We start from the raw sequence: 14,200 nt of genomic DNA on the forward strand, positions 1-14,200 counted from the left end.
ATATATATATATATATAGATAAGAAATTTTACATGCAAATAACTTGCAAATATTAAGAATTTATATAATATATTTTTTTAAAAACATAAAAAAACAAACACGAAATAGAAAATTTACAGGAAAATATAGTTATTTAATAAATTTTTAGTTTATATATTCATAAAATCAAACGGTTTATATACATAAGAGCTTGTTAAATATACAGGAATTTAATAAATAATATGAACATAAAAAAGGCATAAAATAATAAATAAAATACAGACGACAAATATATAATATTTTTCGACGTAGATAAGATTTTCTATGACAAATTAGAAGTTAATGTACAGTTAATATGCAGCGGTTGAGAGAACGTAACATTGTTCCTCATTAAAATCAGTTTTGTTGTTTGACGTCGAGAACAATAGAATATTACATTCCGGAAAACACGGTTTTGAAGAGACTCTGGATAACAGTAAATTAGGCATCTCGTGTAAGTCTGAATCCTATATTCATCGTGTTTATCATCCAGACACAAAATTAGATTTATGAAATTATTTTCGAGCTACTTAAAGTTCTCTATAAATTAATTTTATTCGTCCAAACTATTTAACTAATGCGATTCTTAAGAGAATTAAATAAAATTTTATTTTATTTTTTAAAAAGTTGTAACTTTTTTTTATTAACATTTTTAGTGCTTAAATAAACTTTACTTCCCTCGGGAGTATTTTCTTCGCTATCTATAATGAAATAATCTATAGAATGAAAGTTGAACGAAGAGGGTCAATCGTGCTATTGTTATGGATCTAGAATGTGTGTAGTTCCCTCTAAAAATACACTTCTGCCCTTCTGAATCTGAAAATAACCTCTGCATCCCTCTGAATGAATCGACAGCTAAAGTGATAAGTACCTACTCCACATACTTAAAGAGAGTAGGGGAAACGAATGATAGACATTTCTACTCCCTTCAGGGTGTAGGGGAGATAAAGCGATTGCATTTGAGTTTCCTCCTGCTAAATGTGTTTAGTAAAATGAAGAGAAGTGCCCACATTATCCTAAAGTTGCTAAAGATGAAAGTAAGCAGACATTAAGGCAAATTTATTCTAAATTATTAACAAGACCTAATTAAAATAGGTCTTTATTTAATGAACAGAAAATTTGCTTAATTAATGAATAGCAAAATTTAAATTATTCCTTAAAGACTAACTTTACTAACTAACTTTCGAATTTTTTTTGAGTAAATGAATAAATGTTAAATAATGTTAATGGTTCGTCTTCTAAATAAGATTCAATGATGTTTAAATTATAACAACAAAGCAAGATTTACTTGTTAATATTTTAAATGTTTGCTAAATAATTATAAATCTTTGTTCATAAATCAAAATAATTAATGATAAAGTCGTAGGAAGAATAATGATGAGTAACCTCTTTATACGGATGAGTTTAGTTTCTGTCTTTATTTATGCTTTATTAAAAATTTAAAACAGAATTACATTAAAATACGAATTTAAAAAAAAACATAAAAAGGTTCCTTACTAATTATAAAACAAATAGTAAATCTCATTATTTTGGAAGAAAACTAAGAAAAACTATTTAGTTTTTAGTTAGTTTCTAGAGAAAAATCTGTTATCGTTCTTGTGAGTAGAACAGATGATGTATATAAATTAATAAACTTTGTAGATATTATTATGGTTCCTGCGTAATTATATAATCATATATTTATTTAAAATTTAAAAAAAAATTAATAAAATTTTAGATTTATATCATTATTATAAACCGAATTAGGAAAGTAGGTAGGTTATTCAAACTTGAATACTGTACTGTACGTAACTTATTATTAGCATATTTTAATAAATATTTCTCTGATTAATTTCCTTATCTGTCTATATATAGAATTCATTGGATTATGTCGAAACCTCAGCTAATGTATCAGATATTGCCAATTAGTTTGGTTGGAGCTTGACTAAGATTAATAGTGCCCTATATTAAGTTAATCTAGGAAATAACATGATTTAATAAATACAACCAGTTGTTAGTCTGATTGAATTTCTCTATACTCACCGAATGATACAAATTAAAGTAAGTAACCCCGTTGCTTCCGTTCCTACTACTTCAAAAACATGACCACGTTGCTTTCAATACGATGTTAAAGGAAATCCTTTTTTCTACTCTATTTTATTTATTTCTTCTAAATATATTTTAATATGTGTAAATTGTATAGGGTTTTAATACTTTTCCTTTCATATTGACAGATTTATATAGGTATAATCTCAAATAATTTATGAAATCGAACAATTAAATCTCTACAGGACTATAGGTTAAAACTGGGTGAGATGACTAGAGATGGTTTATTCAAGAGGTTCTCCTAATAATTTTAATTTAAAATATAAAAATAGCCATCTCGCCGGTATGGTTTAGGTGAAATTTAGGTGAATCCTATCCTTAAGCATTAGGAAACACTCCCGGAGGTATCTGATAGATGCCCAAAACAGACAAGTGTAATTTTGTTGCACCATCTATGTTAAGTCGCGTTTTTATTTTTTATTTAACTTTTTCACTATCATTAAAAGATAACACTTGGCTGTAAATGCGTTATATCTATTTCTTCTGGAATCCACAGTTAAGCGAATTATATGCGTTCATAAAAACTATAGGTGTGTCACCCCGTTTTACCCTACATAAAAGTCAAAATATGTATGTTAGGTAAAGGATTATATACTGTTCAACGTATCCACACTAAGTTTGTCATGAATATTCTTCGATGTCCCAGAAAAATTAGCCTACTTTGGGATCTCCGCCCAACTACCCCAAAATCCATCTCTCTTAACTTAAGCCCGAGTAAGTTTTTGTGTTTTGCAATTTTATTATTGTAAATTTCAAAGATTTAAATAAATTTACCATACATTTTAGTTACTAAAACCATTGTTTTTATCGTCCTCTTCCAATCCCAATTTCACTAACCTCCACCCCATCAAAACCCCGAGCAACTTTATTCACACGCAGCTAGTTACATATAAAAATATAATTTATTAACAAATTCTTAAAATAAATTACATTATTTAAATAAAATTTAATTTTAAGACATTACATTAGTATTTTAGTAGAGGTTTTTTAAAGAAAAATATGTATTAAAAATAGACTTAAAGATTAAAATATACCACATCGATGCTTGCACTCTAATTTTGTTCGTTTCAAACTTTTCTAATTGATGGGCAAACTAGAGATCTTATTTAAAATATGATAGATTCAATAAAAAGTATATTAACTTAATGAATTCTTCAAACTACACATGAATTGTCTTCGTATTAATATTATATAACTCATCATCTTTTCGACTTATCGACATTCATTCAATAAAAGCATTAAACAAATAACTTAAGACTTCTGTCTAACGGAAGACACAATAAATTATTAAGCAGATTCTATTGAGTTAAGATTTTAGGACGATCGATTATATTCATTTGATTAAGCCTGTAAATATGGATAGATCTATCCATCTGTTTGGATAATTGTTTAAGAAAGTTCTTAATGTAGGTCAGATATTTATATCTGACACAAGAATTTTTTATCGTTTGCTTCTATACAAATAAAAAAATCCTATAGATTTGTTTTATTAATATTAAAATATATAAATTTTAAGTTATAAAAACTATAAAGTATGTTTTTCATTGATAGATTCGTTAAGAATAATCAATGTTAAACGTGAATGTCTGTCCTTATCTTTCTCGTCAAACTGCAGTATTAATAATGTAATTTATATTAAAGAAAATGTTTATATCAGAGTAGAAATCATTAAAAAGTTATGCTTGATATACAATTTATGAACCAAATTATCATTCAGACTACAACAAATATTTTTTTTATAGATTGTGATTCAAAAGAAAACGTGCATAAATATAGAAAATTACTTTACAGATAAGAAATTATATTGAAGTATTCTAAAAATGGAATAAATTTATACAAACTTATGTAATAGACTTTAAATTTTTCTGTAATACGTCTACAATTACAATCTCACTTTCCACTTCTTTACACCTTCCCAAAGGAATTTGCTATGGTCTCAATAAGAAAACGAATTTTACACTGGATGGTTGTCTTACATGTCTCTTACATGATTTTCTTACTTTCGCTCTAACTTTTTCTATCTTCTACTTATCACATGCAACATCGAAAACGTTCACTTGGGAACCGGAGATGCTATGAATTCTTTTGAGATTGGATGACTTACGGGAAATTGAACGATGTATGAGACTTTCAGGCTCTTGTTTCTGGATAAAGAACAATCTAGATCTAAAGATTGTTACGTCTACTTTCGTAACTGTAACTGAGCTTCTTTACTTTTCTCTCAGACAATTGTCTCAAAGAAATCCTTTGACATACCTAGCTGCTGCAGAGATTGTATTACTGATTTGAACCTTTAAGTTTTCAAAAAAGACGCATGACGAACCGATAAAAAAAAAAAAAAACGTATAGAACCTGGACAAAAATAAGATTGACGTTAAACATTGTTTTGAAGGATATACTCACTTCTAAACGTCTTAGATTCTAACAGAGGAAATGAAACTGTAGTGTTATACTTTATCACTTAGTTCCATTTCATACTGGAGAGTTTAAAAGGTTGTTTTTTTAACCTTATTTTTTCGGATCCTTGTTATCGTAAACTATAACTAAATCTATAAACCTGTCGTTTTATCTTACTTTCTAAGCAGAAAATAACTTTTCTAAATTGTTTTCCGGACAGTAAATCCATCTAAATTACAGATAGAACTTGCCAATTAATAGAACTACTTTATCAAAAAAAAAAAAAAAAAAAAAANTATGAACCACGGCCCTAGAAATTTAGAGGAACCCGTTATTTTCTCTCGTCGGCCCTGGTAAAGCGTATAATTATACACTTATACCAGTAAACCAGTAATTATATTGTAAAACCTGCCTAAAACGGAAAAAATTCTTCGTAACGGAGTAATTTTCTGTGTTAAAGAAAACCTATCAAACCGGAAAAGTATTCGTTACAGGTCCGTTTTACACAGGTTTTACTGTATAATTTAATACATTAAAGGTTATTATTATTATTATTATTATTCTTTCAGGTATCATGGATTAGAAGAATAGATTTTCATGTTTTAACAGTTGGACTGGATACATATACTAGTGAAGATAGATTTCAAGCCATCCACATCGAAAATACAAACGATTGGGCTTTACAAATTAAATTTTCACAATTAAAAGATGCAGGTGTTTACGAATGCCAAGTCAGTTCCGATCCTAAAATTAGCTATTTTGTTAATTTGACAGTTTTAGGTAAGTACAACGAAAGAATATAAATATCATTTAGCTTATAAAAGATAATGTATTTTTATAGAATAAAAATTACGTGGATAGTTTACTTCGCTTTTAATACTGCTTCAATATTAATCCATCGACGTCTGTCATTGAATGACAAAGATGTTTGACTACGTGCCACTGTTGTGACAAGTTGTATTAGAGAGAAGATAAATGTATGCCCCTCTGAAGAATGACTCGAAATTAATGAACATTATTGCTAGCTATCTCAGAGAATATATATATAGATGAGAGAATATTTTAAGCTGAAGAAAATCGAATATGCTGAACAACTTTTCTTAGTGCCATTTCTGTTTAATGTTTCAAACTTTTTTTTATCATATAAGGAATATTTTTTACTTCTAGTTGAAGTGAAGAAGTGCTTTCCAAAATTAATTTTTAGCTTGGAAATGTGCAATTTAAATTGCTTGATGGACTTTTATGAAAATTTAGGTTTTTTTTTGGTTATAAATTGAGAATTAAAGCTGACCCTTTTTTTTTATTAGTATTAAACTCGTTTTAAATTTATTGCACTATTTTTTCTTTTATGGTTTCTATCCTGAAAAAAAAGCCTTCTTTCGTAATGGTATAGATATTATCTGATAATTTAAGAAGTGAGTATAAAGTATTTTATGTTAGATTAGTTTAATTCTTGTTTATTTTGTTAGTAAATTAAGTTTCTATCCAGTTAAAATAAAGATTGATGTCGAGTTTCCAATGTTTTTAGCAATTAACTTTAATTAAAATTTTGCCATATTTTATTGTAAATTTATAACGTTAAACAGATTTTAATCTTAAAAAACTACAGCCTTTATCCTTTTATAAAGTATACGTTTATATATTTTTATAATCTCAAATCTTTAGCTTAAATCTTTAACACGAAAAAGGATAAATTTATGAAGCGTTATGCTCGAGTTCTAAATACTTTTTATGGATTTTTTTTAAATCTTAGCTAAGCAAATTTTCCTTTCTTTTACAGTAGCTAAAGCTGCAATAAACGAAGCACCAGATTTATACGTCAAAACAGGGAGTTCAATCAACTTAACTTGTATTATAACTCAAAGCCCAGAACCTCCTATCTTCGTCTTCTGGTATCACGATGATCGAATGATTAATTATGATTCTACTCGAGGAGAAATAACAGTTCAGAAATTAAATGGTGATGTTGCTATTAGCAGGTTGTACATTAAAAATGCTTTACCTGCCGATTCAGGAAATTATACTTGCGGCCCTTCAAATGCTCAGCCAAGTAGCATCACAGTACACATCTTAAACGGTAATTAAGTTTTACAACTTAATTATACGTGATCAAAATAAAAATATAATGGCAGAGATTGATTAAAACAGTGAGTAGATTAATAAAATATTTTTGTTGTATACTAAAATATTATAATTTTTAATTATTAAACATTAAAAAAGAAATCAAGTTTCTTCTTTGCTCTGATCAATCTTTGTCAATATGTTACTAATATCCATTTATATAATGTATTATCATTTTAAAAAAAATCTTATCTTCGTAAGAGGAAAGAATACAGTCACACAGAATTATATATATATATATGTATTTTTNTGATACAGGGAATATGTCATAATAAATATATTTATCATGATATTAAAAAAAGGGAATATATTAGAAGATTTTAGTAATAAAATGATAATATAAAAATTAAATAATAAAATACAAGAAAGCATTAACAATAACTATTCTAGACTACACTGTAGACCCCGCTTTTACGACTTAATTGGTTCTTGGAAATCGGTCGTAAAGCGAGCTTTCGTATTTCATTAAGACTCTGTCATGAATAAATTACGTTCCAGAAATTAATTTGAAATGAATAATATGTCACCGAGATAGCCAACAAAAATACAGCATATAATAATAATAATAAAAAATTTGCTCTTACTACTTTCAGAATTGGATCGATTATGAAAAACAGATATGTTTTTCATCTTTAAAGTCATATTAATGCATTATAATGATAAGTTACTCTCGAAAAACGTCAAATTTAATCCGTTTGAGAATATTCATTTTAAATTACATTTCTCTGATTATCTAGGTCCATACGTTTCTTTATTTTTTTTTAATTTTTGCTATTTTAAATGTCATTTCGTATTTAAAAAACTAAAAAAAAATTCAAAAATTAAACTAAAATAAAAATTTTTAAATAATTTTTTTGGGGAATTTTAATTAAATTTTATTAATCCTGTGAATCAGCTGATTACAATTAATCGATTAAATTTTTTTTTGATCTTGCTCTAATCTAGTTGATGTTTCTGTTAATGATAATTAAACAGATGATTCTTATTAATAATTCTAATTAAATGGATGATTTTTCTTAATGAAATTAACGATTTTGTGAATTATTAAGCGGATGATTTCGATAATGATTTTAGTTATAGATGTTACGTTAATCACATTATCGATTCGTTAACATTGATTATGATGATCGTATTAGTGATTGGATAATTAGTATAATCCATATAATTTATAATTTCTTTAATCCGATTTAAATGTTATTAATAAGAGTTAATAATCATAAACAAATTCGATAAAGAACAATCTAGATCTAAAGATTGTTACGTCTACTTTCGTAACTGTAACTGAGCTTCTTTACTTTTCTCTCAGACAATTGTCTCAAAGAAATAATTCAAATAATACTTTATAAAATAAAATTAATATGGTTCTTTAAATCATAAATTTTGTTTATTTATTAAATTTTGCTTGCTTGAATATAATTTTTAGAGAGTTTCCTGAATATTTTCTCAAGTAAAAATACTTTTTAGATTTCTCCCTCTATCGTTTTCTGCCCATAGTATCTTCGTGGATATTCATCAGACCATGTTTGTTCATAGTTTTAAATAGAAATCTTATCTTTAACAGTAATTCTTAATTCAACAGGATACAGAGAATAATTCAGATCAATTAAATAGTTATTCATGTACAGTACTGTACATCAGTAGATTGCAGAGTCCTTTGCTTTTAACTCATGCTCTATTCTTCCTTCAATGAATATACAAAGAACTAGTATTATTCTTTAGAGAATAGATATATATATCGTCATTGCGAATAATTAAAACTGTTTTATATACGAACTTTTAACTAAATTTTCACAGACAACAACTAGTTGGATAATAGAATAATACATTAAAATACAAGAATACAGTAATAGTGATTTGTATTTATTGTATTGTACTTGCTTTAAGTACAATATAAGGTTTAATAAATAATTTATTTATGATAGTTTATTAAACTCCATTTTGCTTAAATTCAATTTTTTTAAAATTTAGCAACGAGTTGCGTAACTTTCCCTGGAAAAATTTTTTAAATTTTATGTGGCGCCATCTGTTATAATATTTTATTAAAATTTTTTGTATTATTAATCATAAAATGACCAAAAAAAAAGCTTCATTTTGAGGATAGACATGCGTTTATAAAAATTGCAAATGCTAATAAGGAGTAAAATTTTCATTAATTCCGACTTCACTCGAGATATGACACACAATCCCCTTTATCTCCCAATTTCATTGACATTTAACCTGCAAAATTTAATAGCATCAATCCCCTAACACACAAATCTCCCTGAAAAATTTTAGGAATTTGCGACAAAACGTAGAGGAAAAGGTGGTATTATGGAACACTGCGGGTATTATGGAACCACTCCATTTCGAACTGATAATAAAGGCGAACTGAAGCGGATTGTGGCTGAACTGAACTAGGCAGACATCCATAGCAAGGGAATAACCTGTTTCACTTCAGTTAAATGGTTGTCCCGTAGTGAATCAGCAAATTTGTGTTTTTCAAAATTTGAATGCTAAGTGAATTTAATTATTTTTAAAATATAAATCGTGTATTTGTAGGTTTACTGGTGCACGTATTCCGTTCTAGAAACTTAGGGGTACAATACATATTAATCTGTGTGATGTTCACGTTTTTTAAAATTTGGTCTTGACAGACATGGCGATTCCGTTGGTGCTTTTAATATGGAACCCAACTCCTCCGAACTCTCTATTTGCAAGCAGACATTCGTCCGGAGCGATTTGTGAAAAAGACACTAGATAGAAAGCCAATTATTCCTGAGAATATCGAAAAAGAGCTGCTGGAATATATATTGTTGATGGAGGTCATATTTTTCTATTATAAAAGCATTTTTGCGATAAAATATATTGGAGTAAATAATTTGGTAATTATTTAACATTTTTTGTCCTTTCCTATTTGTTTTTGGCTACATTAAAGCATTTTTTTTTGAAAATATACAGTAAGGTTCCATATTACCACCCGGTTTTCTCTAAGCCTACTTTCGGACTTTTTGTGCAGAAGCCTTCAAAAACCATACTTACAGTTACACTAGCGAAAAATCCAATTAGGAACATTTAGTTTAATAGTTACCAGTACTTTTCGCACAAAAAATGTGGGTATAGTTATGATACCTTGTTTACAATTCACTAAAATGAAAATGGTGTTCCATAATACCACCTTCTCCTCTACTGTACAAGCATTATTAATTAAATTTCAAAAAGGGTGAACAAAATCGTGTCCCCTACACACACTAATATCCACACATGCAGAAAAAACTCCCCAATTTTTTTGCATTTCTCGACGTTTCAAGATCCTTTGAGTCTAAAAATGTAAAAAATCTCGGGAGGGGGTCATTTTTTGACCTATTGCCATACTTTCCCTCTGTTATAATATACATAACAGCCCAGAAAATAATTAAATAATACTTTGCTTTTTTAAGTTACATTCTGTTTTTATAATTATTCATTATCACAAGTATAAGTCGAAATATTGAATGACTCAGTCGATGAATTAACATTAAAATTACATTAATTAATTAATTACTGTTACTAATTGTTATATTTATTAATCTGAAAACGGGATAATAGAGATGACAGAGAGAAATACTTTTTAATCACTGAAAATAGATTAATAAACGAGTATGATCTGGGTTCGAATTATGTTAATACCATAATAATTTATTATAGGTAATATAGATCAACATTATTCTTAAAATTAATTCATGGTAGTCGACCCATTGCAGGTCAGGCTCGCCTATAATGGGAGTATTTGTGGCTGATCGTATACTCTATAATGTGATGGTTTCTCGCGTTAATTAATCAATCAGCCAATCAAAAAGAGCCCAAACGTGAAACGCATAGAATTATCCAATCCATTTACTGATTGTAAACTAAAAGAATACACTAGAAACGAAACTAAAACAATAAGAAACTAGATTATTTTATGAGAATTCATAATCTTTTATTGAGAACTTCAAATTTGATAGGGCATAACGTGATATCACGTTATGCTCGATCAAATTTGACGATTCCATTCGTGATTCAATCTGTATCCAGTCGATCGAATACATCCAAAATTGATATTTATCTTGAAATATTTTAGCCAATAAAATTTTATGTTTGTTTTTTTTTCTTTCTTTATATTATTAATTCTGCCTACTTCTTATCTATTGCAATTATTTTCTATGTTTTATAATTTTTTAATTACATATAAAAATCACATAAAATATAAAATAAAATAAAATAATAAAGACTGATACGATGCATTCCATCTTTTATAAAACTAAAATACAGTAAAACCTGTTCAAAACGGAACCTGAATAAAACGAAAACCTGCTTAAACGGAAAAAATTCTTCGGAATGGAACGATTATTTTTATGTTAAAAAATCACACACACACAAACCTGCCAAAGCAGGAAAAATATTCGGTACTGTGCGATTCCGGCTTACACAGGTTTTACTGTATGTAGATATATATTGAACATTTATTTAAATAAATTCTGATTTAAAAAAATTTATTTTCAGGTGAAAAACCAGCTGCCATGCAATACGACAGCAAAGGTTCCCATTCCGGAAGTAAATCGTTAAACCCCGAATTTACGACATTATATATACTTCTGTCCATCCTGTGGTCTGTACTTAGGTGAATTGACTCGAACTGTTAATAAGATGTGCGATACGAACTGTTCTCAGGGTGAAAATGTGGCCACAGTTTGGAGTAATAAGTATGAATGTGTAATATGTGTATGGCTGTGTGTATGTTCACTCTGAACTAACTTTCATAAAAAAAATAATAAAAATAAAAAAATAAAAATAAAAAATAAAATAAAATCATCATTCAACGATGAATAAAATCTCTATATAACATATGAAGAAATATTGGACTAATTTTTTGACCGCAGAAATTTTGGTCAAAGTGGTTTTCCGTCGGACTTGTGTCGTTTTATTAATTGGATAAAAAAAAAAAAGTACAACACATTGCCAGAATGGAGGTTTCGAATTGCCTTATTTTAACTTCCTCATTGCTCATGAAGTTATATAAAGTACTGTGGTTCAATAAAATTGTTTTGTTTCAGAAGTTGTAAATCTTGAAAATGTATCATTAAAAAAAAAAAAAGAAGTGAAAAATGATTTTGGACTTGGAATCTTATAAAGCAAAATAATAATAATAATAATAATAACAATAATAAAACAAATTTTTCATTAATTCACGTGAAGTATACAGTATTTTTTAAAGAGTTTTCAAGATTTAAAAATATGTGTAATAAAATTAAAAAAAATTAATAATAATAAAATAAATGTAACTAAAATATTTCTATAGTAAAATGTTCTCCAAGTCTAAAATGATTTCAACTTTTTCAGATACGTCCACCATGTTTATGGACCCAGAATTAATTTAGTTATATGTTTTTAGAAAAATTAAATACTACTTTTATTCCAATATAATTGTATTATTAATGGTTTAATTCATTAAAAAGTTTTTATTTATATCATGTAAAAAATATATATATNAATTATGAGATTTTATTTAAATTGTACATAATCGTGAGTAAAAATTTACATATCAAAATTGTTTTATTTACTTATTTATTTATTTAATTTTATGAATCTCTATATTGTTATTATTATTATTATTTAATTCTATTTTTATTTTGTATAAGAAAAAAATAACATTTTTTTGAATAGGAAAAAAAATTCTTTCTGTAACTGTAGTTATTTCTCTGTTAGAAAACACTAAACTTTATTGTTATAATAGCATCAGACACACGTACGAAATTGTTTTTAGCACGTACTAACCGTCTTTATATTCATTACAGTAACATAATAACAATTAAATAATCTTTTTTTTAGATTTAATTCTATTTTTGTGAATGTTCACAATATATTCGAACTAAAAAAAGTAACTAATGATACAGCTTACGTTTATCTAATTAAAAAATTAAATTAAATAAGGGAAAAAATCCTATTATCTAATTTTGATTCTTAATTAAACTATATTAGGAATACGTTTAATTTGGTTTTAATCCTACTACATTGACGAACTTATATTCTAATCTAAAATATATCACAAAATGAACAATTAAATTATAACTTAAGTAGAATTTTAATTATTTTTTTTTCGAATATTTAAATCAGTTTTAATATATAAAATCTGTGAAAAGATTTAAAAAAAAAGGAGAGAACATTTTAATCTATTGTTTATTTTAGATAAATTTATATAGACTTTTATTTTTTTTTTAAAGTTCGATTAAGATTCTATAATTAATTTCTTTTCTAGCGTTAACTTAATAGAAACAACAATTAAGTTTCATCCCTCGTTCGAAATTAAGTTGATCTTATCAAGATGTTAATTTGTTATTTACAAAATAAAAACATTGACTACTGTTATAATGTTAATTTTATTTAGTTTTCTTTTATTTTTCTTTCACGTCTTGGCATGTATATAATTAACTTTTGCATATTTATATATGCCAAGATAGAAGAGAAAAGTAATGAGTATTAACGAACTAGAATTTTTTTTTAATATTTCTTAATTTTAAAATCGAATTATGTTAATACCATAATAATTTATTATAGGTAATATAGATCAACATTATTCTTAAAATTAATTCATGGTAGTCGACCCATTGCAGGTCAGGCCCGCCTATAATGGGAGTATTTGTGGCTGATCGTATACTCTATAATGTGATGGTTTCTCGCGTTAATTAATCAATCAGCCAATCAAAAAGAGCCCAAACGTGAAACGCATAGAATTATCCAATCCATTTACTGATTGTAAACTAAAAGAATACACTAGAAACGAAACTAAAACAATAAGAAACTAGATTATTTTATGAGAATTCATAATCTTTTATTGAGAACTTCAAATTTGATAGGGCATAACGTGATATCACGTTATGCTCGATCAAATTTGACGATTCCATTCGTGATTCAATCTGTATCCAGTCGATCGAATACATCCAAAATTGATATTTATCTTGAAATATTTTAGCCAATAAAATTTTATGTTTGTTTTTTTTTCTTTCTTTATATTATTAATTCTGCCTACTTCTTATCTATTGCAATTATTTTCTATGTTTTATAATTTTTTAATTACATATAAAAATCACATAAAATATAAAATAAAATAAAATAATAAAGACTGATACGATGCATTCCATCTTTTATAAAACTAAAATACAGTAAAACCTGTTCAAAACGGAACCTGAATAAAACGAAAACCTGCTTAAACGGAAAAAATTCTTCGGAATGGANACTATATATATATATATATAGCTAGTTTACAGGATAAAATATTTTATTTAAGTGTTTTAAATTGTTATTTAAGATGTTATAAATATGAATAGTATACTTTTATGATTATCTGAAACAATTTGAAACCATTATTTTTCCTGTAATACAATAGCCTAATCACGGATAGGCTTATTTTCTATTCTTCACGATTCTTTCATTCTACATACGAATAAATTACATAAAATAAAAATTACCATTAGCTTAATTTATTACTTATTTTACTGCTTTCACTTAGTGTTATTTTAGTTTTATTGCTTTCATTTATTTCTCTGATTTTATCCAACGTAAATTTTGTTATCATTCATTTGTA

General features: G+C 26.7%; 1 protein-coding gene across 4 annotated transcripts in view; it reads left to right on the forward strand.

The window, feature by feature from the left end:
* The window catches only part of LOC111630027 (neurotrimin-like), a 48,192-nt gene extending 36,527 nt beyond the window's left edge, over nucleotides 1–11,665 (forward strand). For 3 of the 4 annotated variants that reach the window (XM_023374027.1, XM_023374029.1, XM_023374028.1), the window contains exons 3-5: nucleotides 5,070–5,280; nucleotides 6,281–6,577; nucleotides 11,122–11,665. In XM_023374027.1, the coding sequence (XP_023229795.1) occupies nucleotides 5,070–5,280; nucleotides 6,281–6,577; nucleotides 11,122–11,243 (630 nt within the window). In that variant the 3' untranslated portion in view covers nucleotides 11,244–11,665. Of the gene's footprint in view, nucleotides 1–5,069; nucleotides 5,281–6,280; nucleotides 6,648–11,121 lie in introns of all 4 variants that reach the window. The other variant, XR_002757443.1, reaches the window with a different exon arrangement.
* Nucleotides 11,666–14,200: the final 2,535 nt, after the last annotated feature.

This window comes from Centruroides sculpturatus, unplaced genomic scaffold, assembly GCF_000671375.1.
Source record: "Centruroides sculpturatus isolate CEXI.00-Female unplaced genomic scaffold, Cexi_2.0 scaffold559, whole genome shotgun sequence".
In the NCBI taxonomy this organism is placed as follows: Eukaryota; Metazoa; Arthropoda; class Arachnida; order Scorpiones; family Buthidae; genus Centruroides; species Centruroides sculpturatus.